The sequence below is a fragment of the Neolamprologus multifasciatus genome, chromosome 14, assembly GCF_963576455.1.
Source record: "Neolamprologus multifasciatus chromosome 14, fNeoMul1.2, whole genome shotgun sequence".
In the NCBI taxonomy this organism is placed as follows: Eukaryota; Metazoa; Chordata; class Actinopteri; order Cichliformes; family Cichlidae; genus Neolamprologus; species Neolamprologus multifasciatus.
Genome location: NC_140452.1, coordinates 40,727,853 through 40,755,051, shown reverse-complemented (window position 1 = coordinate 40,755,051; position 27,199 = coordinate 40,727,853). Strand labels below are relative to the sequence as shown.

Below are 27,199 nucleotides of genomic sequence, written 5' to 3'. Positions count from 1 at the left end.
ATTTATACCAAAGGAATCAACATTTTTAACCACATTTCTTTTCTTTGTATAACAAAAATTGTTTACTGAATTAAAATTGCATTATCTATATCTTAAATCACTTTGAGACATTGGAAAAGAGAATGCTGCATAGGTTAAACTGGACAAACCATCCTTCTCAGATGAGATTAAAAACTTATCCCACTGCCTTCAAGATGGATGGATAAAGAAGACATTGTGTACTCTGAGACTTCTCCTGGACTCAGACAGCTCTGCATAGCAGCTATTGACTTTTGTGATGATAAATGTACAAAAGGTTTTTAGAAGCATTCAGTTGCAGAAAGTCTAATCTTCTTCTATTTTGAAGGAATTTGAGGCTGAGGAGGTTCATGTAACAAGGAGTAAACATATTTCACTTCCTCTTCCTCCCAAAGGGAAAGAAGAGAAATTCAAAATTGTAAATGAATTTACCAACAAAATAATCATTCAGGCTTTAGTTGGTTTAACTTGGATATGACCACCTGAGTATTCTGTGAAGATGATATAGAAAGTGTGGATTGTCTGCTTTTTCCACACTGAATCACTGCAGGCTTTCTGGAATCACAGGAGTTGGTTACAGTCCAACAGGATGCAATAAAACAGTATGGAATATGTTTTGGGGCTTTGGTATCAGGACTCTTTTTTTCTTTAGGAACTTTTTCATGCTTATGCTTTTTTCATGTTAATTAATATTTTTAATATTTTTAATATTTATTGAATTTGATATGTCTCCTAAACACTCAGCCTTTGTATAATTTATTTTTGTTTGGTGGATAAGCGCCTCATCTGTTTGTATTGCTATTGTTCATTAATAAAATTGGGTGGAAAAGTTCTCTTGTACGACGTGTGTTGAATTTCAGGACTTCTCTCTATTGATCTGGTATTTTCATGCGGTCAGTTTTCACAGCGACACTTCAGGACAGAAACGGTACTGCAAGTTTAATACAGTTAAAAAACAAAACAAAAAGACACCCCCCACCAAAAAAAAAACCCCGAAAACAAAAGACAAAAACAAATTAACAATAGATCTTTGTGGGAAAACGAATCCGTAAAAATCCAGCTTTTATGTATGACATAGCACAGACAGTAGTTTACACAGGACACACAGTCATCCTCATAATGAAGGACAATAAAATTATTAGCACCACCTGTCATCCGTGGAAATTAACGCAATTTAATAGCAAATATTCTAGATAAACTTTTTTTTTTTTAAATTTTCTTCTTCTCGTTATCCTGTTCTGCACAGCACAGCATTCCCCCCCCCCTCCCCCCCGCAGAGTGAAAGTGAAAGTATCCCGACAAACTTCCTGTGACAATCGCGCAGCAAGGGGTATGACCGTGGAGGGCACCGGGGAAGAATCATGAGTTTAATATTCACGATATTTATTTACTGGTCTCTAAGTGCAGGTGAGTTATTGTCACAGATTACAGCTTGTGTGTAGGTCAGCAACAAGTATCGGCACTACAGGCTACCACATGAACTTAACACTATTTGATTTTCTATGTGTTTGTGTGTCATTCAGGTGTGTGGAGTGTCCATCAGATCCAGTGGCTGCCCTGCAACTTCATTGATGAGCGTGTGTTTTTGAATAAGGACAACCACACAGAGACTCGGCTCATCCACAGAGAGGCTATACTTCAGTTTGGTCAAAAAGGAGATGCTCCTGTTAACCCAAACGCCATCACTTTCCAGATCACCAGTGAGTTACTGCAGCCTGCATGACGAGAAGGCTGAAAACAGCATCAACAACAACAACAACAACTACAGTGTGTTAGAGTTTATTTTATTGTCTTCTAGGATCAAAGTTGGATCTACTGCAGTATGTGGAGGGGGTGGAGGCAGAGCAGCTGAAGTGTGAGCTGCACAGATACAGCACAGAGGGCAGTTATGTCCGCTGGCCTGTCCTCGGTGCCCAGGAGTACAACCACTGGTTTACCTGCATCCTCAGACACAGCAGAGGCCTCTTCACCATCACCAGCTTCCTCAGGCACCCCTTCGACCAGCCTCCCCCAGGACGGCCGGACTACCACAAATGGCCCCCCATCCCTAATAGAGAGGTGCTCACCACCACAGGTAAACCGAACATATGAGGATTTCAGACTAAAACTGAATATATTTGTCTTAAAAGTTTGTTTTTCGTTGGCGTTATGACTAGTCGTTAGTATTGCTGTGCCAGAACCCCATAAAGGAAGAAAATATAAATATTATGGGAACAAACTTTGACTGAAGGAAAATAAAACAATTAACTTGATTGCAAATGACTAACCATCCATTAAAACAAATAATAAAATGTTCATAAAATAATTAAAATAATGAAATAATAAAAATGTACTTAATTCTTCTCATAAAATACACTGATTTGGTCAGTCTGATTAATAATTAAATGAAGAACTATAATCAAAGTTAGACATCAGCAGTCTCCCTTGATGACATATTTACATATCTACAAAATGTATTACACCAGCACATAACCTAGAAATATTAGTATTTGTTTGAGAGTGCATGCACATGTTGGGTGTGTCCCAGAACAAATGTGTATTTGTCCTATAAGATGTGGTTGAATGCATCATTAATGACAACAAAGAGCATCTGTGGCAGGTGCTTTGGATTTCCTCAACATGTGCAGGAATTTTTAAGTTAATTAAAGATAAGAAAGTGTTATCATGTGGAACAATGGTACAGAGTTAATGAGGAAGATTGCATGCATGCAACAGGAACCTGTGTCTGTGTAACTAATATCAGCCAGTTGGTGTTAATGATTACATGGATGAGACAAATAAACACATGTACACAGATAAGAGGTAAGGATCCTTGTGTTAAGCTATATGCACAGTAGGCTGTACCCAGGTGGTTTGTTAACTTAGTGGTATATGTACCCAGCTAACCAGGAATCTTCAGCCGTACTGGCCTAGAATTAGGGATTGCCAGAGGTGTCACATTTCAGATTTAAGAAATGTTGAACCACTTAGGGTTGATCTTCAACTTTCAATACACAAATGAAAGATGGCCTTTCTCATGACTCCTACACTGTTATTGGACGCTTGTATTGAGAAATGTGCTTAACAACTCGCATGTGTTCATGTTTGTCACACTTTTTCACAGTCGCCATGGTCATCAAAACACAGACTCCCTCAGTTAAAGCACGCCTGAAGTTCCAGCAAAAGCTCCACTGCCAGTTTGATGTCGACCACAAGGGTGCAAAGGTCACTGTGGAGTGGCACAAGCAGCACCACGGTGAGAGGACCAAGCTCTTCAGTTATAACAGGCGCACAGGACAGACCCAAGGAAGTGGTGTTGGACTACGTGCCTTTGCAGCCGGAGATGCCTCCTACACCCTGGCCTCCACCACAATGATCAGTGAAGGGACCTACATTTGTTCAGTGTCCGTGAATCCACTATTCGGCAGGGTGGATATAAATCTGCAGATTGAAGGTGAGGAAAACAGTCAGAGAGTTCATAGGCCATGGACAAAAGTACTAATACTAAATTGTGCTTATATGCTTTCAACCACATTTATTGATGGAGTTTAAGTGGATGGAGTTTAAGGTGGACTGTGAAAAAGCTGTTTGTGATGTGTACAGCATAGTGTGACAACCATAAATACTCTTATTATTACTGTTTAAAGTTTGCTGGAGATGTTTACTGCTATCAGGAACAACGTCAAAAATATGTGGTAGAACCAGTCCGTTGCTGTTTCCTGTTGCATGCCTTCTGTCACTCACTCTGCTGTTCACGCCCACTTTTCAGCATTATCAGCATAGCGTCATCGCCATCAGGCTACACGCTGTTGGAGGGCTGCACATAAACATGTCTGCAAAACCATGTTTCCTGAATAGGGCAAAATAGCGTGTAAAAGTATCTTTGTAAATGCTGACAAAAATTTTTTTTAACTCTTTTTTTTTATTGTCTTTTTTTCTTTTCTTTTTTTAAAAAAAAAGCAAATCAGGCTCTTAAAGTGTTTATTCTCATCTTATGTGATAAAAGTCGTATGGTGTGGAGGTGGTTTTAGAACTCAGAAATATAGAAAGTCAGCAGAAAAGCCACTGTTCGTTTCAGCTTTTAAAGTAATGTTTTTTTTTCCCTCTCTGCTTTCCTCAGAGCCTCCCCATGTCTCCCTCAATGTGGGACCCAGTCTCTCACTAGTGGAGGGTAACAAGAGGAAGATTGTGTGTGGGGCAAACAGCTACTACCCTCGGGATGTGGAGATAATTTGCTACAAGCAGGATCCAGCCATGTTGGACGCTCCACATCCCAGGTCACTGGAGAAGGTCTTCCTTTCCGACCACAAAGAAAATCAGGACATGACCTTCTCGTTGTCGGGCTTCTTCTACCTCCAGGCTTCGCTCAGGGACTCTGGGAAAAGGTTCACATGCAGCGTTTCCCATCAGTCCCTGAAAGTGCCCATCACAAAGAGCTTCACCCTGATTGTGGAAGGTGAGTCTCAGTGTAATACTAAGAGCTAGCATCTGGGAGCAGCAGAGCTTGATGTGTGTTCTGTTTCAGAGCCAACAAACTGGATGTTGTACCTCGCTGTGGGCTCTGTTATGATCCTGCTGTTGTATGTGAAGCGGCGCTACCTGCACTCAGGTGAGTGATACAGACCTGCTGCTACATCAAACCACACACACAAGGAAAAAATACAGTCACACGAGCTTGCTGTTTGGGAGTCACTGACATGAAAGCATGTACAAATATGAAGATCATTATGACATAACTCGTTGATGTTCTAGAGGGTAATTGTCGTTTTTCTTCACAGCATGGAGAACGTTAGCAGGTAAGGCGATATAAAAACAAACAAACTGGAGGACTGGGATCAGAGCGAGAGGATGTGGCCCCATTCTCAACACACAAGGCTGGCTGGCAAACTGTCCTTTCTGGGGTCCCCATGGAAACATCAGTGAAAGGTAGATTTGTGTCGATGTGTAAACTCCTGCATGTATGAATGTAAAACAGTGCAATAACATTAAAACTACTGAAGATTACGGGTTAGCAGCTGCTGAGCCAGTGGATTCAGGAGCCAGGACTGATTCTTCTGATGCACGAGACACTTTTTGGACTAAACACTGGGGAGACAAGGTTCTATATAGAGCTGAATAAAAACAGAATATTGGAAACTGAATGTCAGTTTACTAAATGAAGATTACTGTAAAATTAATAAATATAATAAGGATGCTGAAAAGAATGAATCCACTGTAGATTCAGGTTAGCAAACAGGAACAGAAAGATCTCTTTCAGACTGGAATGTAATGCAAACCAAGCTAGTGTACTTCTAGTGCTGGTTTATCAAGGCTGGATAAACAGGAGGGTTGCATCAGGAAGGGCACCCAATGTAAAATCTGTGATAAATAAAATATGCACTACCTTTACTATAAGCTTTTATTTAAACACTCAGATGAAAAATAAACCAAGTTAGATGATGTTTGGAGCAATTCTAGGTTTAAACCTTTTGGGAGGGGGTGGGGGGTGGGGGGTGTTCAGCTCCCAGTCATAATGTCATGCATGCAGTGCTTCATTGATTAGTAATGGAACATGCTGTTTGCAAATGTCATCAACCTTTTTTACACTTGCAAACCTTAACTCATATGGATTAACATCACAATGTCACCTTCAAAAGGAAATGAGTTGCTTGGATGACCTATTGTTGTTTCTAAGAGTAATTCAGAGTGAATTATGAGAGATTTCAATCTAATCCACCCATTTTAGCATGGATCCAAACTGAGGCAAAGGCTCAGGCTCAAAGGCACTATTTCAGTTTCTTAATCACATAGAGCCAGCTCACTGAGTCATCAAGCACTTAAAGTAGCATTATATAGTATAAACAATGGAAAATCCCCCTGCCAACTCCATAGACCTTGTACTTGAAGCAAACTTGTAATAGAGTTGTTTTATATGTTTTTGACTTCATACAAATGCTCCCTTTGTTATGCAGACTCAGCACAAAGCATCATGTACCCCAATTTCACGATTGGAGAACAGATTTGTAGTCTGTTCTCTCTGACTCTGTGTGTCTCTCTCCATATTCCTGGAATTGTATTTGTTGGAAAATGATAAAAATATAATCTTATAATTACTATAAGAGCAGGTTGGTGTTCCAAATAATCAACAACAGTACAACCCAATACTTAGATACGTGAAATCATCATTAATAAATGTGGATAAAAAATGAAGCTACAGCTTTATAATTTTTGGTGAATGTGACTACATGTCCACTCTTACCTGTTTCTTTTTGCTCTCTCTCTTTGCTGTCTTCACCCTACTCCCTCTCTATTAGGGCTGGGCGATATGACCCAAAATTCATATCTCGATATTTTTTACCTGGACGGCGATATAAGATATATATCTCGATATATTTTTTTAAAGCCATAAAGTAAGAACAAAAAGAGAGTTCTTAGTCAAAGCTGTGTCCCAGATGTCACACAGGCACTTTTATTAACATAGAGCGTAGATGTACATAAAATTTACTCAAAAATAAATTATCAGCATTTATTAAATAATAATGCTCCATAAATAAAAGAAAACAATGTTGTTTTTGTGCATAACAAAAAGCTCACAATTGTGCAGTCAAAATGTAAACTAACAGACGCTGAGCATAATAACAAAGACAGATTTCACAGCTGCTCTGTTCCCAAGTTCTACTGCGTGACTGACAGCCTTGAGTTTGAAATCCTCGTCGTAACCATGTCTCTTAACAGGTGCCATTTATGGTCCTTATACACAGTAGGGTAATATTACGTTGAAGCACAGTACGTATCACTCCGCGAGGCTCCTCGGTAGCCGTAATGCTCTGACAATCCATCAACCGGTGCAGCACCGTAGCTTACCAAAGTCGTACTAAAACATTTTTTGATAGATTGCTGAGCGCTGTGTACCACATAAAATCAGTTCGCGGCCATCAAGCACAACCAGAATTCATACATAAGGCGCGCTGTCAGCTTTTGAGAAAATGAAAGGATTTTAGGCTGTGCAGCGCCTCTGGGCTGCATGGCGTTAGCGTGGTTAGCTCGTTAGCGTGGTTAGCTAGCTAACACATTGATGGCGTCCAGCCCCACACACGGGGCGATGCGCAGTAACTCGTTAACGGAGATTTGCCGTGTCCATCTTGTCTCTGCCTGCAGGTGAAGCGATGGGGGAGGAGGGGGAGTTGTGTTCAGTGAAGGAGAGGCGAGGCCGAGTAACGTTGTGTAAAGAGAAAAGTGGACGAAAGAGAGGCAAATTTGCGGCTCCACAAGTATAATTATAACGTAACATAGACTATATCGATATAAAGGATATTGTCACATCTTATATCTCGTATAAAAATATATCGATATTTTTTAAAAACTCGATATATCGCCCAGCTCTACTCTCTATCCTCCCCTCTCTCAGTCTTTGTGCCATCACCCAAATGTTAAATGTTGCAGTGAATAAAAGATAAACTGATCCATATCAGTTTATAGCAATATTCAAACTGAATACAGGCTGCTGCTGACATAGATAACAACATTCTGACTTGCCGCCACCTGGATCTGGAGCTGTACAGTAAACAAACACTGAAGCCCAATTTGACCAGAATAGGAATAGAAATTTGTAACAAACTATTAATAGTAAAGTCCATCAGCTCCTTGGCTGGCAACTCGCAATAAGGTTAAAATTAGCTACATCAGCTAATGCTTTTGACCCTATATAGCATGCTTGAGCACACCCAAAAAGAGTCTAAACTCGCCTATCATGATGTTATGATGGTATGTCCAAGAGCAGCCTGTATTCAGAGTTCAGGATCCCTTTATATTAAAAATCACAAGAAAAAAGCTGAGCAGATGAGAAGAATTTTATCAGTTTTAGAAAAGACAACAAAATTCAGTCACAGGTTTATTGTTTATTATGCAAAGATTTGAAAGAAGAGTTGAAAGACAAGCACTCTCACTAATGGAGGGTAACAAGAGGAAGCACTCATGTTTTTTACTCCAGAGTGTTCCCACATAGCAGACAGGTCTGGCCCGGATCTGGTGTCTAGCTGCCACTGCTGGCTGACTTCTGGCATGGTAAGTGGTATGTCATCCAGATATGGGCCAGGCCTGGCATAGGTGGCACTGTCTATGTGATAGCACGCCACATCTGGCCCGATTACGGTTTGGTTTATGTGGCCCAGGCTCATTGAAAACAGGTCTGGCCTGGATTCGGCATCAAGCTGGCACTTCTGACTGACTGATGTCATGGCAGGGTGTATGTCAACCAGATGTGGGCCAGGCCTGGCAATGATGGCACTATTTATGTTCCTATTTTAGTTAGAAGACCAAATGCCATGTTACAATACTATACTGCTATCTATGGTAACCAACATTTCAAATGCAGGTTTGACAGGTTTGTGAGTGTACATTTTATCCAAAACCTAGTGAGGGTTTACTCATGTTTCACACTGGGTGGCTGTAGCTCAGGAGGTAGCGCAGGTCACCTACTGATCGGAAAGTTAGCGGTTCGATCCCTGGCTCCTCCAGTCTGCATGTCAAGAGTGTGAATGCGTTTAAATGTAGTTAGGAAGCACTCAGTTTAGAAAAAGTGGGTGAATGTGGCATGTTGTATAGAACACTTTGAGTAATCTGGGAGAGTAGAAAAGTGCTATGTAAGAATCAGTCCATTTATTGTCTGAACAGATTTTCGTCACGTTATTTTTGCACTATTATGTTCCGGCACATGTTGTTATTACATGGCTTGATTAAAGTACACATTAGGCTGACATCTGGGGCCAGAGCTGAAACTGTTCTGGGCCAGCACAGGGCCAGCAGTATGTCTGCAACGGGCCTTGTGCTGGCCCATGTGTGGGCCACCTGTGGCAAACCAGATCTGGGCCACCAAAGGGCCGTCATTCTTTGCAGTATGTGGGCCATGTGTAAGCACATTGTGTGAGCGCACAAATCACCACCAAAACACAACACAAGCCCTGCCAGTGATTCAGTTCCTTACAAACCATTGAATTAGGTACTGAAGCAGTGACATGCCGAATGAAGCTTCAGACGTCATTGATCATACGACTCTGTTCAGACACAGGCACAGTGTTTCTGAAGCAGTGTGTTGATTTTTGTGACACATGCGCCAGAACTTCAGCTTCAAGCGGGCCAGCACTACAAACAGGAGGTGGAGGTGGAACTCTCTCAACCTGTTACTAATAGGCAATAATAATATAAAACAATGAAGAGCATAAAATATCCCTATGTGCTGCTGATACAATACTATTTCTAACAGAACCCAATCTTACAATATCATACCTAAAAAACATTATTCTAGACTATGGATATTACTCAAGTTACAAGGTTAACATAGATAAGACCGAGGCAATGGATATAAATGGGACAATTCCAGAAAATATTAAAGTACAAAGTGAATTAAAATGGTCTAAAGTGGGTATTAAATACTGTAGGATTAAACAAGTTATTTTACTGCTATTTTATTATCAGTATTATCATTGCATTAGAACCACTAAAGCATTTATTGAAGCTGTTAACATTACATTAAAGTCTGTATTACAGGTGGTACCATAATCATATAATAATCTTTCATTGCAGGAGCAACTGTAATCATTTTATACACATTGCATTTTGGTGCTTATTAAAGAGTTGAAGCTCGGTCAGTTAATTGATGGTCAGAAGCTTCGTCCGGCGCGATGCCGATCTATTGAGCAAAGTGGCCTAGAGCTATGGAAAGATTGCATATACGCTTACAATACATATATCACATAATCTAGAAACAGGCCTGAATAAAGACCTGAGTGTATTCAGCAACCTGCTGTGTTTGAGTTTGCTTGGTAACAGATGACTCAGAATAAGTCAGGATGTGTACTTCTGAAATGTCTTTGTTTCCTCTGTAAAGTGTGCATTTTTTGGTGTTTATTTTGAGGAGCTGTCTGGATGAGTCCATTTGAATAACCAGGTTATTCATTGTTATCTTTTATTCTTTTTATATTCTTTTATGAAGTTTTAAGTAGTATCATTTGATTAAAACATTTATTCAATATATTACACATATAGTTTCAGTTGTGTACGTGCTGGCCTTCTGTCTGGTGGAAAGGTTACAAGATTTAGCTGGTGAGGTGAGAGGTGACACTGAGTGCATTTCAGGTTGACACAAACACACACACACTTAGAATCCCTCAAAATATTTTGCTTGTGACTGCAAAATTGTGCCTGCAAAAGAACATTTTGTTGCAGAATGTGTGCCTGATGTTCCAGACGATAAGCGAGTGTCCGGCAGCGACAGGAAGACACCTGGGATGCAGACGAGGCGATGTTGTTTTTTCAAACTGTGTTAAAAGTCATTGTGGTTTTGAAAGTTATGCATGTATTGTATCTGCTTGACACATGAGGGGGCGTCATAAAAGTAAACCCTGATGGTATAAAACAACCGCTTGTGTATTGTTACGGAGAGATCGATGCTGTCTGCGTACAGTGTTCATTAAAATCATCAGCGTTTGACCGACCCTCCTGTATCCCTCCTCAATATTTGAACCCTTAACAATACTTGGGAATTTTCATTCCCATACCTTTGGACCACTTGTTTGAGAAAAATTCTAATAAAATAATTCAACGTATCAGCAATGATTGAGAGCAGTGGTCTATTCTCCTCCTGTCCCTAATGAGCTGAGTTGAATGTATATGTATGAATGTTCTGCCCAGACTATTCTATTTATTTTACAGATGATACCAGTTGAAAATCCAAACGACAATGCTTGATAAGCTGGACAAAATAACTTCTAACTTCATATGGGATAAACAGCAGCGTAGAATTAGACTCAAGACCCCGCAGTTGTTCAAGATGGGGGGTGGGGGGGGGGGGTGTATTAATGTTCCTAATTTTAAACATTACTACTGGGCTGCACAAATAAAACCTTTGCTGACATAGCTGCAAAGTGATATTCATACTCGCTGGCTCAATATAGAAAATAGCAAATATCCTGAACCAATGGAAACACTTCCTTTTCTAGATAGTCTCGTAAAATAAATGGCAATCTTCTAATACATTAGAATTTTGGAACAAAATTCAGTCAGCACTGGGACCACCAAAGTATCATTCATCACTATCAAGCATTGGATCTATGAAACCCTTTTCCCTGTCCACTTTTTAAATGCAGTATTTGGATACTGCATTTAAAAGTGGGCATATAATGGACTGAAATGTGTACATCAACCATTGGAACAAGGGAACTTTAAGACATTTGAACATCTGAAGAATGAATTTAATCTCCCCAGGACAGATTTCTATAGATACCTTCAACTAAGGTCCTTTTTGACAACACTCAAGAGCTAGGGAAACATTGCCAACCCCACACCAATTGAAGAATTTCTAAAAAAAACAAAAAAAAAAACAACCCAAAAAACAGATGGGAAACAGAGACAAGACTACTACTATTAGTCAAACCTATAATGCATTCCCATCAATGATTAAGCATAATTCCCTGAGGATGAGGGGAAGGTGGAAAGCAGAAATAAATGAAAAAATACCTGATGATACCAAGTGGGAAATATGTACTAAAGCACACCACACCACTAATTCAAACAGATGGAGAGAGTTTAAATGGAAAATTATCAGCAGATTCTACAGAACACCAGAAATAACTGGTAAGATGGGCCCCACACTTCACTTCATACTGGAGGAACTGTGGGACACAATCTACCAACCATACCCATATATTTTGGCTCTGCCCTAAAGTATTCTGGAGGCAGATATTTGATCCTATAATTTGAGTTTTCAAAGTAAATATTCCACTAAGTCCTACAGTAGCAGTTTTGGGAAGGATTCCAGAACTTATTGACTGCAAAGCCAAAACTTACCTCACTGCAGCCCTAAAATGCATAATTATTAGATGGTTAAAACCAGGACCTCCCGCATATAATATATGGATCCAGAAAGTGTACGATGTCTATCAGATGGAACAAATTACATCATTACATTACTCATTAGACATTAACTACAGATGCATTTGAAGATCAGCATACTGTATCCTGTATCCTATGCAGTCCTATGCTAAAGGCTGATCTGAGGAGCATTCCTCACACACACACACACACACACACACACACACACGCACACACACACACACCTTTATAGAGTAAGGGGGTTATTCATTGTGTCACTATTTAGCAAACATAAACTAATGTAAGTCTATTAACCAACCAACCATGTGACTTTATGTTCCGTAGTGACAGAAGATGGCGCTTTAAACTTTAACTTTAAGCACTTATTTCTTAAATGCAACTTTACAGACAGAGTTACATCTATGTCAGTTTTTCAGAGCAGGGCTCAGTGGTTAGCCTTTATATGTATAGAATTTCACATATTATGTTTTTCTTTTCTCACAGTTCACCCACTCTTCCATTAGCTGGTCCCGGATTTTTGATCTCCTTTTTTAAGCATTCTTCTTTTTGCTTGAGTTCTTTCTCTTTCACTTGTTTTGCTTTTTTGTCAATTACTGCCTGGCTTAATTTTGGCAAAATCTGGCAAAAAAAATCAAGACTTTTTTTGTCTTGATTTTGTCTTGAAAGCCAGAAATTCCACTACCTTTTCTTTCTGCTCCCATGTCTTTTTTTTTTTTTTTTACAATGGCACATTTGTTTTCAATGTCCTAGCATTTCTTCTGGAGATCCAGGATTTTTTCCTTGTGTTTGTTGTTTAAAGATGCTAAGTGCATGGAAATAAAAACTTTTCTGTAATGTGTTAAACCTAAAGTAACAAACCCATGTTTAAAGGTAAGGCATAGAAAATACAGAAATTTCTGTCAAAATGTAGGGAGTAAAAGTTAAAAGGTGTCAGAAAAAAAAATACTCATGCAACATTTCTAAAATATGCTGATTCTGAAAATAGAGATACCTGAAACGTAAGTACAGTAAAGTATTTGTACTTTGTACTTTAGGTTTTAGAATCACAGTGGAAAGTTTAGAGTTAGTACCTCATTTTAAGGAATGAATACAATGAATATAAGTAGATCAAAAGTGCTCAAATACAACCACTCAGACTTAAACCAAAGGAAATCAGTTCATTTCAATTAAATTTTATTTGCAAAATGCCAATTCACAAGAAGCTGCTTCAAGGCACTTTATATTGTAAGGTAAAGACCCTACAATATTACAGAAACCCCAACAATCCGAGGACCCCCTATGAGCAAGCACTTGGCGACAGTGGGGAGGAAAAACTGCCTCTTAACAGGCAGAGACCTCCAGCAGAACCAGGCTCAGAAAGGGGCAGTCATCTGCTGCGACTGGTTGGGGGTGAGGTAGTGACACAGATGGAATGTGTTCATGTCACTTCCTCACAGCAAACAGATGTTATTATTTATTGTTGTCTACTATTTTTGGTGTTACGGTAAATACAGGCCCTCCTGGGTTAGAGATGTAATTGCCTCAGTGTATTTTTAGTATTCTTTTTAACCATATCCCTTAGTGATTGAGTTTTATTTTAGAAAAAGTTCATTTTTGTTTGTTGACCAGTCTAAAAGATGATTATTTCTTTTGATGTATGGAAGGAAATGATTGCTTTGTGGTGGACCACTGGAGGGCTCCACTCACACCCAGTTTTCAGGAAGTGTTGTTGCTGTGTTTTGGAGGAAAAAGTATCCAGTTGTGTGGTGATGAGTAATAAACGAGCAGTGTTAATTGAGAGCTCTCGTGTTGTCTGTGTTTACCTCCACAGCTTCAAAGTGGGCTTTCTGGTGTTGGAACAGGTCAGCAGGTTTCTTAGGGGGGCTGTGTTATCGGTGCATGTGTGAGTTCAGGGTGGTTATGGCTTTGGGGAAGAAACTGTTTTTGAGTCTGTGGGTTTTTGTGCTGATGCACCTGTAGCGCTTCCCTAAGGGAAGCAGGCTGAACATGTTGAAACCAGTGTGGGAGCTGTCCTTGATGATGTTTGCTGCTCTGCTGAGACAGCGGGAGGAATAAATGTCCATCAGGGAGGGGAGAGGTCAGCCGATGATCTTCTGTGCTGTCTTGACCACATTCTGAAGCCTCACTCTATCCGCTTGGTGCAGCTGCCGTACCATACCGTGATGCAGTAGGTTAGCAGGCTCTCAATGGACGAGCGGTAGAAGGTCAGCAGCAGGTTGGAGTTCAGCTTGTACTTCCTGAGGACTCTCAGGAAGTGCAGCCGCTGTTGACGACCGCTGAGATGTTGTCTGTCCAGGAGATGTCAGCAGAGATGAGGACACCAAAGAACCGGAAGGTGTGGACCCTCTTCACACACTCCCCGTTGATGGAAAGGGGGGCCAAGTCAGTGCTGTGTCTCCTGACGTCAACAATGAGCTCTTTGGTTTTCTCAGTGTTCAGTGCCAGGTTGTTTTCTGAACACCATGCTGCCAGCTTCAGGACTTCCTCTCTGTAGTCTGCCTCGTCTCCCTTTGCGATGAGTCCGACTACCGTGGTGTCATTAGCAAACTTGATGATGAGAGTGTTGTTGTGGGTCAAACGGCATTCGTGGGTGTAGAGAGAATACAGCAGGGGGCTCAGCACACAGCCCTGTGGGGAGCCGGTGCTCAGTGTGCGAGTGGAGGAGAGATGAGGGCCAAGTCTTACAGTCTGGGGCCGGTTTGTGAGAAAGTCCTTTATCCAGGCACATGTGAGAGGAGGGAGGCCAAGAGTGACCAGTTTGGTGATGAGGATGTCCGGGATGATTGTATTAAAGGCTGAGCTGTAGTCCACAAAGAGCATTCGGACATAGCTTTGCCGCTGCTCTAGGTGACTTAGCACAGCGTGGAGGGCTGTGGCGATGGCGTCTTCTGTGGATCTGTTTGCACTGTATGCAAACTGGTGGGGGTCAAATTCTGGGGGTAGATAATCCTTGATGTGCTGAAGGACTAGTCTCTCAAAGCATTTCATGATTACCAGTGTGAGGGCCACAGGGCGGTAATCATTCAGGCTGGAGATGGGAGACTTCTTCGGCACTGGGATGATTGTGTCTGATTTTAGGCAGGATGGGATGGCTGCCTGATCCAGTGAAGTACATCTGTACTGGGGTCTGTTGTTTAATTATGGGGGTGTGTTGCAAAATCTTTGGAGAGTTGCTGGATAATCTGGAGGGTCTGCTGCTTAAATTCTGCAATGCCAACGTTTTGCCTACGAGAGGAGGGAGGAGATAAACCTTTTTTTCTGTCTTTTGAGGAATGCTGGAGATGACTCTGGTTGAACGCCCAACCTCAGACTGCTCATATGATTTCGCCATAGAGTTTGACTTGGCCTTGGTGGAAATCTGAGGTAGCGGGGCGTGCTTTGCGCTCACCTCAAGTGTCAGTTGTTTATTTTCTTCTACAAGGCTGCTGTTCTTAGCCTCATATACAGAAAGGATTCGCTGTGTTGTTACTAACTGCTTTTTGAGGTCGCGATTTTCCCTCTCACATCTGTGGAGTTTCTGTATGGCATCTTTGTTTTGAAGTGCAGCCTCCTGATTCAGCGTTGACCGCAGTTCTTTAATTTCTTTGTCCTTTTCTGTGACCAGTTGTTTATATTTACATAACAGGCGGTCCCGGTGGCGCTGTTCAAATACTAATGCGTGACTGGACATGTGCATTTTTCACATGTCCAGTCACGTGCACATGTGCAGAGGTTGTAAACTGACAGCGAAACAACTAGTAGCTTAGGTGCTCCAACATTCTGAAGAAGCAACTGCTATCCCAATTGGAGATCGATGATGTACAACACAAATGCTATGGCAAGGACAGGGCCAGGACATCACGTCAGGGGGGAGATATTATCACCCTCATCCCATATTGGAACCAAGCCCAAGTACAGCTGATTCGATGAAGGTGTTGAGTGCTAGAGAGAGAAGATTGTGGCTAAGCTGTGGCTGATTATCAAGTCTATAACGTTCAACTTTCAAAGTAATCTTTGAAGGTCTACTAAAAGATGTGAATGCAGCGTTACAGACAAACTGAAACCAACCAGCTGATCTAAACCACAGCAGCAGTGATCACTGAGATGCTTGGCTAAAAGATGAACAACCACAAGAAGCAGTGCCCTCCATGGAGAAGGAGGCCAAAATCAAGGCAGTGTGTTGAGTTAGCCCTCCACAGAGCTGCAGAAAGGAGTGTCTAAGAAGTACAAACTCAAGGGCTTGGAAACTGCCAAGCAAAGAATCACAACCAGTCACTTGAAGATGTAACCAGAGAGATAGAAGGCAGGAGAATAAACCAGCTGTACTCCACTGAACCATTCATGTTTCAGTGGAGTACAGCTGGTTTATTACATTATTACATTATTACAGTTCCCTCTCAATGGCAGGGAAACCATATGACAATGGCCCACCAAGGCAACATTTGGTGGAAGCACTGGAAGACCATATGGAAGAAGAATGCAACCCCTAATAGTAATGTTTCAGTAACTAGTGGAGCTAGGACAGCACCCTCCCTGAACAGGATCCTGTAACTGTCACAATTCAGTTAAGATTAATTCAGTTAAGTTCAAATAACAAGGAGAGGAAATTCAGAAATTTCAAGTTATTATCCAAGTTAAACCAATTTAAACTGGTTTAACTTGGATACGACTACCTGAGTATTCTGGGAAGATGATATTGAAGTCTGGATCTTCTGCTCTTTCCACACTGAATTATTGCAATCTCTTTATGAAATGGAGCTAGTTACAGTCCACTGGGATTCAATAAAGCAATCAAGTATGGGATATTTGTTTGGACTCTGTTGTTGTCAGGGAATACTGTATCCACAAATGTAAATATTTTAAAACCAAACAGTGAAAAACTGATTGCTTAATGAATTTAAATTCTTGAGTAAATTGCTAAAACTTGCAAGTGATAGGAAAGCCCTTACTTTAGAATAGAATAGAATAGAATAATCCTTTAATTGCCCCAGAAGGGGAAATTTGGTTGTAACAGCAGCAAGAAAAACGAATATACAAACAAACAGGACACACAGGACACAGAACAGAAGCATACACATTTTCTTTTACATATTTACATCATGGACAATAGTTACCAAAAACAGAGCACTGTACAGTTATTAACATTAAATAAAAATAAATACAGAAGTTGCTTTACCTGGCCATTTTAAATTAATTTGAGACAAGTTCCTGCTTTCTGATAGTTTATAACTTTGTTTTAGCTTCTTAAACACACAGTTTTTACACATGATTTTTATTTGATGAATACTCTAAGTTTCTTGTCTGTTTCTTGTGCTATTGTTCATGAATAAAGTTTTTTGTAAAAAAAACAAAAACAAAAAAACCCTCCTGTGCTGTGGCTGTGGATGTGCTCTGGTGCACTCACAGCAACACCTCAGGTCAAAGACAGTACTACGAGTTTGATGGCGTAAAAAAATGGAAGCATAACCTACAGTTGACTCGTTGAGACGTGTGGAGAAGCCTCTGTAGAAATACAACTGTGGGCATGATTATGGATATTTTGTGAGTAACTTGTCACACAGTAGTGCGCACTGGACACAGCCAGATTACTACTAAACAAAACAATAACTAGGGGTCCCTTTAACAATCTAACGTTGAAACTAGTGCAATTTAACGGCGAATATTATTATAATTTCATATTTTCCCTCTTACTTTGTGTGCTGCTTGTCACGTGGTGGGAGCTTCTGCAAAGCCAGTTTTTTTTTTCTTGAAAATGAAAGTGAAAGTATCCGGAGAAACTTCGAGCGGCAACCGAACTAAAGGGGATTTTCTGCGGGTCACCAATGAAGAATCATGGGTTTAATCTTAAATATCCTTATTTACTTGTATCTAAGTGCAGGTGAGTTATTGTGCAAGGCTTTGTCACCGCGTTTTTAGAGCTAGTGTGGACGCTACACTCGACTGCATGAATGGAATCATACGCTTAATGATGATTTTGTGCATATGTCTGTGTGATTTAGGTGTGTTGAGTATCCAGAACCAGTGGCTGCCCTGTCAGTTCACTGACGAACATGTGTTTACTAATAATGAGGGGAACACTGAGACTCGACTCATCCACAGAGAGGCTATGCTGCAATTTGGTCAGAAAGGAGATGCTCCTGTTAACCCAAACGCCATCACTTTATTAATCACTGGTGAGTTACTGCAGGCTGCATGAGGAGAAGGCTGAAAGACATTTGATTTGACTGCATGTGTCCCATTCTAGGATCAAAGTTGGACCTGAGGCGGTATGTGGAGGGGGTGGAGGAAGAGCAGCTGGAGTGTGAGCTACGCAGATACAGCACAGAGGGCATTTATGTCCGCTGGCCTGTCATGGGCGCCCAAGAGTACAACCGCTGGTTCCTCTGTACCCTCAGACACAGCAGGGGCCTCTTTACAGTCACTGGTTTCCTCAGGCACCCCTCTGACCAGCCTCCCCCAGGAGAGCAGGACTACCGCAAATGGCCCCCCATCCCTGACAGAGAGGTACTCACCACCACAGGTAAACTCAACATATGAGGATTTCAGAATCAGAAAAATATATCTATTATATGAGATACTTATTGTTGATGATGCATGTGTAGTTATGGGACACGGTGGGCCACTTGTTTTTAGAAATTTGTGCAGACAGTCACCAGATCTGTTTCCACAGTCGCCATGGCCATCAAAACAAAGACTCCTTCAGTGAAAGCAGGCCTGATGTCCCAGCAAAAGCTCCACTGCCAGTTTGACGTTGACCACAAGGGTGCCAACATCGCTGTGGAGTGGCACTGGCAGCACCGGGGAGAGAGGAATAAACTCTTCAGCTACACCAGCCGCACCGGGCACACCCAGGGGAGCGGCGTTGGGCTGAAGGCTCTGGCGACTGGCGATGCCACCTACACCCTCCCCCTGTCTAAGATGAGCAGTGAAGGGACCTACATTTGTTCAGTGTCAGTGAATCCACTGTTTGGCAGTGTGGACATAAATCTGCACATCGAAGGTGAGGAAATCAGATGACACAAAGTGCTAATATTAATTCTGCCTGTTACATTAGTTAAACTGAAAAATCGATTATAAAGGGGACTGATTCTGTTTTTTTAGTTTTTCTGTCATACTGATACTGTTCCATATTAAACATGGTCAGATTTTCAGATTATGATAATAACAAGTATCCATATCTAGACTTTAAACAGTTTTTCTACTCTTAGATCTGTATGAAGTCAGTGAGAGTGGATATCCCTAATGTAGTTGTAAGGAGAGAAGCCCCACCCATCCACTGTTTTAATCTTTTGTTCATAAGGTCCAATCAATCAGAAGAAACTTGGTGTAAAGGGGGAGGAGTTAGCACTGAAGAGCAATTTCAAGACCCAGTAGAAGTTAAATCAAGATTATTTTGTACTGTGCATTATGTAAAGCTGCTCTACTGTACAGCAAGAATGAAACAAATGGGGCTAGAAATTAGTTTAATGGGTTCCCTTTAGTTAGGGATAATGGGCACTTGATGGACAGTGGACCCTGAGAACTTTTAATGAGCTTCAGCTGAGATTTCATCTACTTTCATTTCATGCTCTTCACAGCTGACACACCAGCTCCTTTCAGTGCTTCATGCTCAGGCAGCATACTACCTGCCCTTCTAGGTCCTGACTTCATCCAAACATTGCCTAGCGTTGTTTGACATAAGGTCAGCACGGCAAAGACTCTAATCGGCCCACTGGAAATGTGAAGAAGAGCACGAGTTTTAAAAAATACAGTTAAAAGTGTATTTTTATAAATGTTATAGTTGTCCTGCTGATAGAGAACTCCCCCACAGCCATTCATGCTACAACAATAAAGTAGCAAATAAACAATTAAATGACAGAAAAGTTACTGCATTTTTACTGTCTGCTTCTAGAGTAAAATAAATAATAAAAATAGGAAATTTAACTTTCTGCCTTATAATTATGGACACTACAGGTAAGGAGCTACCAGAGTTTTCTGTAATGTTACACTTTTTTTTAAAAATAATTTGAGCCAAAAAAGTTTAATGTAGTTTACTACAGCAGTATGTTGTATGTCTCATGTAGAACAACAGAGATGTATTGTTGAAATTAGTTAGTTAAACTCATTTACACTGATAGAAATGGTAATTTTAAATTCAATAAAATCATAATTCACGTCGGCAGTAATGACACCCGGTTACGCCAATCGGAGGTCACTAAAATCAATATTGAATCGGTGTGTAACTTTGCCAAAACAATGTCGGACTCTGTAGTTTTCTCTGGTCCCCTCCCCAATCAGACCAGGAGTGACATGTTTAGCCGCATGTTCTCCTTAAATTGCTGGCTGTCTGAGTGGTGTCCCAGAAACGATGTGGGCTTCATAGATAATTGGCAACCCTTCTGGAGGAAACCTGGTCTTGTTAGGAGAGATGGCATCCATCCCACTTTGGATGGAGCAGCTCTCATTTCTAGAAATATCGACAAATTTATTAAACCCCTCAAAACATGACTATCCAGAGTTGGGACCAGGAAGCAGAGTTGCAGTCTTACACGCCTCTCTGCAGCTTCTCTCCTCCTGCTACCCCCCCCAAAAACCCATCTCCATAGAGACTGTGTCTGCTTCCAAAAAGACAAAAAACAAACTAAAAACCAGCAACAAACAACTTAAACAATCACAAAGAAAGAACAATACAGTATCCACATCTGAACCAAAGAGTAAAACAGTGAAATGTGGATTATTAAATATTAGGTCTCTCTCCTCCAAGTCTCTGTTAGTACATGACTTAATAATTGATCAACAAATTGATTTACTCTGCCTTACAGAAACCTGGTTGCAGCAGGATGATTATGTTAGTTTAAATGAATCAACACCCCCGAGTCATTCTAACTACCAGAAATCTCGAAGCACAGGTCGAGGGGGTGGTGTGGCAGCAATTTTTCACACCAGTCTATTAATTAATGAAAGACCAAGACAGACTTTTAATTCATTTGAAAGCCTGATGCTTAACATTGTCCACCCCAGCTGTGAAACTCAGAAACCAGTCTTACTTGTTATCATCTATCGTCCACCTGGGCCTTACACAGAGTTTCTGTCTGATTTCTCAGACTTTATATCTAATTTAGTTCTGAGCTCAGATAAAATAATTATTGTGGGTGATTTTAACATCCATGTAGATGCTAAAAATGACAGCCTCAACATGGCATTTAATCTGTTGTTAGACTCAATTGGTTTCTCTCAAAATGTAAAAGAACCCACCCACCACTTTAATCACACTCTAGATCTTGTTTTAACATATGGCATAGAAACTGAACATTTAACAGTGTTTCCTGAAAACCCTCTCCTGTCTGATCATTTCTTGATAACATTTACATTTACAATAATTGATTACGCAGCAGTGGAGAGTGGACTTTATCAAAGTAGATGTCTTTCTGAAAGCGCTGTAACTAAGTTTAAGAATATAATCCAGCCACTGTTATCATCGTCAATGCCCTGTACCAACACAGAGCAGAGCAGCTATCTGAACGCTACCCCAACAGAGGTCGATTATCTTGTTAATAATTTCACCTCCTCACTACGTACGACTCTGGATACTGTAGCTCCAGTGAAAACTAAGGTCTCTAATCAGAAGTACCTGACCCCGTGGTATAATTCTCAAACACGTACCCTAAAGCAGATGACTCGTAATCTGGAGAGGAAATGGCGTGTCACAAATTTAGAGGATCATCATTTAGCCTGGAGAAATAGTTTGTTGCTTTATAAGAAAGCCCTCCGCAAAGCCAGAACAGCTTACTACTCATCACTGATTGAAGAAAATAAGAACAACCCCAGGTTTCTCTTCAGCACTGTAGCCAGGCTGACAAAAAGTCAGAGCTCTGTTGAGCCAACCATCCCTTTAACGTTAACTAGTGATGACTTCATGAACTTCTTCACAAATAAAATTTTTATCATTAGAGAAAAAATTACCAATAATCATCCCACAGATGTAATATTATCTACAGCTACTCTTAGTTCCATTGATGTTAAGTTAGACTCTTTTTTTCCAATCGATCTTTCTGAGTTAACTTCAATAATTACTTCCTCCAAACCATCAACGTGTCTTTTAGACCCCATTCCTACAAAACTGCTCAAAGAAGTCCTGCCATTGATTAATTCTTCGATCTTATATATGATCAACCTATCTCTAATAATCGGCTATGTACCACAGGCCTTCAAGGTGGCTGCAGTTAAACCTTTACTCAAAAAGCCATCTCTAGACCCAGCAGTCTTAGCTAATTATAGGCCAATCTCCAACCTTCCTTTCATATCAAAAATCCTTGAAAGAGTAGTTGTCAAACAGCTAACAGATCATCTGCAGAGGAATGGTTTATTTGAAGAGTTTCAGTCAGGTTTCAGAGTTCATCACAGCACAGAAACAGCTTTATTGAAGGTTACAAATGATCTTCTTATGGCCTCTGACAGTGGACTCATCTCTGTGCTTGTCCTTCTTGACCTTAGTGCAGCATTCGATACTGTTGACCATAATATTCTATTAGAGCGATTAGAACATGCTGTAGGTATTACAGGTATTGCACTGCAGTGGTTTGTATCATATCGATCTAATAGACTCCAATTTGTGCATGTAAATGGAGAGTCCTCTTCACACACTGAGGTTAATTATGGAGTTCCACAGGGTTCGGTGCTAGGACCAATTCTGTTTACATTATACATGCTTCCCCTAGGCAGCATCATTAGAAGACATAGCATACATTTTCACTGCTATGCAGATGACACCCAGCTCTATCTGTCCATGAAGCCAGATAACACACACCAATTAGTTAAACTGCAGGAATGTCTTAAAGACATAAAGACTTGGATGGCCACTAACTTTCTGCTTCTTAACTCAGATAAAACTGAGGTCATTGTACTCGGCGCTGAAAAGCTTAGAAATATGGTATCTAACCAGATTCTTACTCTGGATGGCATTACCTTGGCCTCCAGTAACACTGTGAGGAACCTTGGAGTCATTTTTGACCAGGATATGTCCTTCAACGCACATATTAAACAAATATGTAAGACTGCGTTCTTCCATTTGCGCAACATCTCTAAAATTAGAAATATCCTGTCTCAGAGTGACGCTGAAAAACTAGTTCATGCATTTATTACTTCCAGGCTAGACTACTGCAATTCATTATTATCAGGATGTCCAAAAAACTCACTGAAAAGCCTTCAGTTAATCCAAAATGCTGCAGCAAGAGTACTGACAGGGACTAGAAAGAGAGAGCATATTTCTCCTGTTTTGGCTTCCCTTCATTGGCTTCCTGTTAAATCCAGAATTGAATTCAAAATCCTGCTCCTCACATACAAGGTCTTAAATAATCAGGCCCCATCTTATCTTAATGACCTTGTAGTACCATATCACCCTATTAGAGCACTTCGCTCTCGCTCTGCAGGCCTACTTGTTGTTCCTAGAGTATTTAAAAGTAGAATGGGAGGGAGAGCCTTCAGTTTTCAGGCCCCTCTTCTGTGGAACCAGCTTCCAGTTTGGATTCAGGAGACAGACACTATCTCTACTTTTAAGATTAGGCTTAAAACCTTCCTTTTTGCTAAAGCATATAGTTAGGGCTGGACCAGGTGACCCTGAATCCTCCCTTAGTTATGCTGCAATAGATGTAGGCTGCCGGGGGATTCCCATGATGCATTGAGTTTTTCCTTTCCAGTCACCTTTCTCACTCACTATGTGTTAACAGACCTCTCTGTATTGAATCGTATCTGTTATTAATCTCTGTCTCTCTTCCACAGCATGTCTTTATCCTGTCTTCCTTCTCTCACCCCAACCGGTCGCAGCAGATGGCCGCCCCTCCCTGAGCCTGGTTCTGCCGGAGGTTTCTTCCTGTTAAAAGGGAGTTTTTCCTTCCCACTGTCGCCAAAGTGCTTGCTCATAGGGGGTCATATGATTGTTGGGCTTTTCTCTGTATCTATGAAGCGCCTTGAGGCGACATTTGTTGTGATTTGGCGCTATATAAATAAAATTGAATTGAAATTAATTTAACTGGTCCAGCTCGCTTAAGATCAAAGTGGGCTCTATGTGGCTCATGATGTAGTTGTGTCTTACTGTCAACTTTTACATTCAGAAATTTCAAATGTCTCCAGTTCATATCATCATCAGCGATCACAAACACTTTTCCTTATGACAGCCCTATCTATCCAGCCCCCCCAGTTTATCCTTCATTGCTCCTTCACAGAGACCACACCTCTTGGCTACTACAACATATAATCACCGAGTTATTCTTCTCTAACTCCAACTGAGTTACACATTGTTCTCATTCATTTGTTATATTGTTAGCTTGAAATTAAAGCAGTGGCTTCCTGTGTCAGTTATATTCACAGCAACAGTCAGTTCAAGCTGCACTTGGTGACAGTGGGGAGGAAGAACTCCCTTTTAACAGGAAGAAACAACCTGCAGAACCAGGCTCAGGGAGGGGCGGCCATGTGCTGCAACCGGTTGGGGTGAGGGAAGGAAGACAGGATAGACGACATGCTGTGGAAGAGAGACAGAGATTAATAACAATTATCCATCCATCCATCCATCCCTCCATGATGGTTAATGAAATTCACGTGTGATTTTTTTCAATGTTTCCATCACTTAGAACACAGAAGCTGTGGATTCATACATTTGGGATAACTTTTTACATTTTCCATTCTTTCTCTCCTAAGAGCCTCCTCGTGTCTCCCTCAATGTGGGACCCACCTTCTCACTGCTGGAGGGCCAGGAGCAGAAAGTTGTGTGTGAGGCAGACAGCTATTACCCCCTGGATGTGGAGATAGTTTGGTACGAGCAGGACCCGGCAGCGTCAGGCCAGAGGGTTGGTGCTCCTCTGCCCAAGGTACTGGATAACATCCTGCTGTCCAGCCACAAACATAACCAGGACAGGACCTACTCGCTGTCAGCTTTCTTCTACCTCAAGGCTTCGCTCAGGCAGTCTGGCAAACAGTTTACTTGCAGTGTCTCTCATCACTCCCTGAAAGTGCCCATCAAAAAGAGCTTCATTCTGAATGTGGAAGGTGAGAGACGTCTCAGTGTAATACTGTAAACTATCAGTAGGGAGCAGCAGAGTCTCATGTGTGTTATCTGTTTCAGAGCCAGGGAGCTGGATGTTTAACATTGTTCTTGGTTTGATTGGGATCGTACTGTTGGTTATCCTGTTTGTAATGCTGCGCTACCTGCACTCAGGTGAGTGATATAAACAGGCCGCAAACCCACCAGCGCCTCCTGGAAACATATACAGTTTACATGTGTTAGCTGTTTGTGGAGTTACATGAGGTGTTGATGTCCTAAAGAGTAATTCTCATTTATTTTCTCCACAGCAAGGAAAAGGGCAGTAGAGGTAAGATTATATTATTTAAAAAATGCATTTGATGTAATGACACCAGTCACAATGATATTTAATTACCTTTGTTTTCAATGATGTGTGTGTTTTTGTGCCTGTCACGAGCAGAAGAAGCCATACTGAGCAGTGCTGATGGCCTGAGCAGAGCATCACACCCATCAGTGAGAACAGCAGCAGCACCCCCCCCCCCCCCATCTTTTTTTTTAATTTTAGAAATGCTGAAATGCTTGACTTTAGTTTTTAGGTGTATTTGGGTTTCTGTGAAACTGATTGTTTTTGTGTTGCACTGATTTAAGTTTAATTTCATGGACTCTGAAAGTCTAATTGTTTTGTAGTAAAATATGGTTTCTTTGCCAAGAGTAAACCATGTCCATACAACCTAAGTCCGTCCTAATAGACATGCCTGCTGTGCATTTCCTCCTATTTGTAATTAACTGGGTTTGCTTGGCAGTGTGTTCTTGTGTTTATTAGAATCCTGAGAGAGTCCTATTCATTTTCCTGTTTTCTTCTTACTATAATATTAATCTAAATGCCTTTTCTTTTACTCCAGGAACAACAAATTAGCAGGACAGCACTGCTGCTAGGCAATGGCTATATTCACATGTTTATTCATGTGAATTATCACACACTAAGAGACACCTTAAGCCTATTATTATCAGGCTTAAGGTTGGTTGGAGCAACCCACAGACTGTATGTAAAAGATGGATGTAGCCACAGTGATCTCACCCAGTAGTTTCTGGATTCCCCACTTTGAAGGCTAAGCCTTGGGATTTTGGATGATACCAGGCTGTCTTTTAGGAGCAGTAAGAGACAATATTTGATGATGGGGTAGATTGTAGATATTAGCTAGCTAACTTGGTTAGCAAGCAACATTCATTAAATTAAGTATCTGCTAAATGGGGGCTTCAGTTCTGGAGAGTGAAATTCCAGTATTTTTACAAACTTTTTGAACATGCCAAACTACACAGCAGGTTATATTATTTGTCGGACAATTATATTACAAATATAACATCCCTAACTTAAGCCTTACTTGTGTCCAAATAGATGAGTTATAGAAAAATATCACATATTACATTACATTAAGAGAAGGAAAGGTCGAAACTATCCATAGAGGAGACTTTTCTATACCAGTCTGTAAACATGCTTTTTAACATGGAAATCTATGGGGATTGATTTGCTTTTTTTTAGCAAACCTTAATTGGCCAATAGTGGAACTGCAGCTTTTTTCTTTTTTCTTTTTTTACTCTTGAAGGACTGTTGCTTGGTCTGAACTGCTTTTTAGAGACTGGTCTTAACGAAACCCATTTTATCAATTGGGATCAGGGGTGGTAAAGAACAGCTGGAGCAACCACTCAATGTTCATAATGCAGCAATCATATTTTAAAGGTGCCTTGTGGTGTTTTAGACCACTTAAAGTGCTGCAGAGAAAGGTTTTCTGAACAAATTTGAACACGTTCATGATCTTCAGGTGTGTTTTTCAAATCCATGCCCCGATAAAGAAATGAAAATGTTTTGTTAGATTTTGTGGAATTACAGAATAGTTTTGATTAAAAACACTGAAGATAACTGGAGTGTTTGTTATTTACAAGAAAAGTGTACCAGGCACTTGGAATAAAATACTGTGTATTTGTAGCGATTCTACTGCTGAAAACCTGTTGAATAATGGGAATAAATGAGAATGACGGCCACTAACTTAATAGCTTATGGAGTTTATATTATGAAACGTTTTTGCACTATCTTGGCAGCACATGGTTAAATAATAAAATGTTTTGGAATTAAAATGTATTTTCTGAATATTTTGGACTTGGAGCACTCACTAACTCAACAATGAGAGTGTTTCATCAGATTCCTCAGGTTGATGTGTGCTGCTGAATGCTAAATAGTTGCTGCAGTCTTGTAATGCAAATAGACAGTTTTTTCAATTTTCTATGTTGGCTTTCTTACTTGTTCAATCATAGTTCATGAAAACCAGATTAACTCTGTTGCAGAAAACAATTTTTACATTTGTG

At 40.7% G+C, this 27,199-nt stretch overlaps 3 protein-coding genes across 5 annotated transcripts in view; all 3 read left to right on the top strand.

The window, feature by feature from the left end:
- LOC146504697 (tapasin-like) overlaps window positions 1-12,893 on the top strand; it is a 30,991-nt gene extending 18,098 nt beyond the window's left edge. Inside the window, exon 8 of the mRNA XM_085184772.1 lies at window positions 12,349-12,893. Within this exon, the coding sequence (XP_085040898.1) occupies window positions 12,349-12,399 (51 nt within the window). The 3' untranslated portion in view covers window positions 12,400-12,893. The remainder of the gene's footprint in view (window positions 1-12,348) is intronic.
- Window positions 1,306-5,464, top strand: LOC146504698 (tapasin-related protein-like). Its single transcript, XM_085184781.1, has 7 exons — window positions 1,306-1,425; window positions 1,542-1,718; window positions 1,817-2,092; window positions 3,122-3,451; window positions 4,118-4,453; window positions 4,523-4,606; window positions 4,776-5,464. Exons 1-7 carry the CDS (start codon window positions 1,380-1,382, stop codon window positions 4,805-4,807), a joined length of 1,281 nt encoding a protein of 426 aa, XP_085040907.1. The 5' UTR covers window positions 1,306-1,379; the 3' UTR covers window positions 4,808-5,464.
- Window positions 12,894-17,250: 4,357 nt separating the features above from the next.
- dhrs13b.2 (dehydrogenase/reductase (SDR family) member 13b.2) lies at window positions 17,251-26,971 on the top strand. Of its 3 annotated transcripts, XM_085184777.1 has the most exons (9): window positions 17,590-17,722; window positions 17,844-18,017; window positions 18,089-18,364; window positions 18,515-18,844; window positions 24,517-24,864; window positions 24,941-25,033; window positions 25,168-25,187; window positions 25,299-25,351; window positions 25,741-26,971. In XM_085184777.1, the coding sequence occupies exons 1-8, from the start codon at window positions 17,677-17,679 to the stop codon at window positions 25,311-25,313; spliced, it is 1,302 nt and encodes a 433-aa protein (XP_085040903.1). In that variant the 5' UTR covers window positions 17,590-17,676; the 3' UTR covers window positions 25,314-25,351; window positions 25,741-26,971. The 3 variants fall into 3 exon arrangements, with proteins under 3 accessions (XP_085040904.1, XP_085040903.1, XP_085040902.1); XM_085184778.1 differs by lacking the exon at window positions 17,590-17,722 and adding an exon at window positions 17,251-17,385 and having other exon boundaries at window positions 25,299-26,971; XM_085184776.1 differs by having other exon boundaries at window positions 25,299-26,971.
- Window positions 26,972-27,199: the final 228 nt, after the last annotated feature.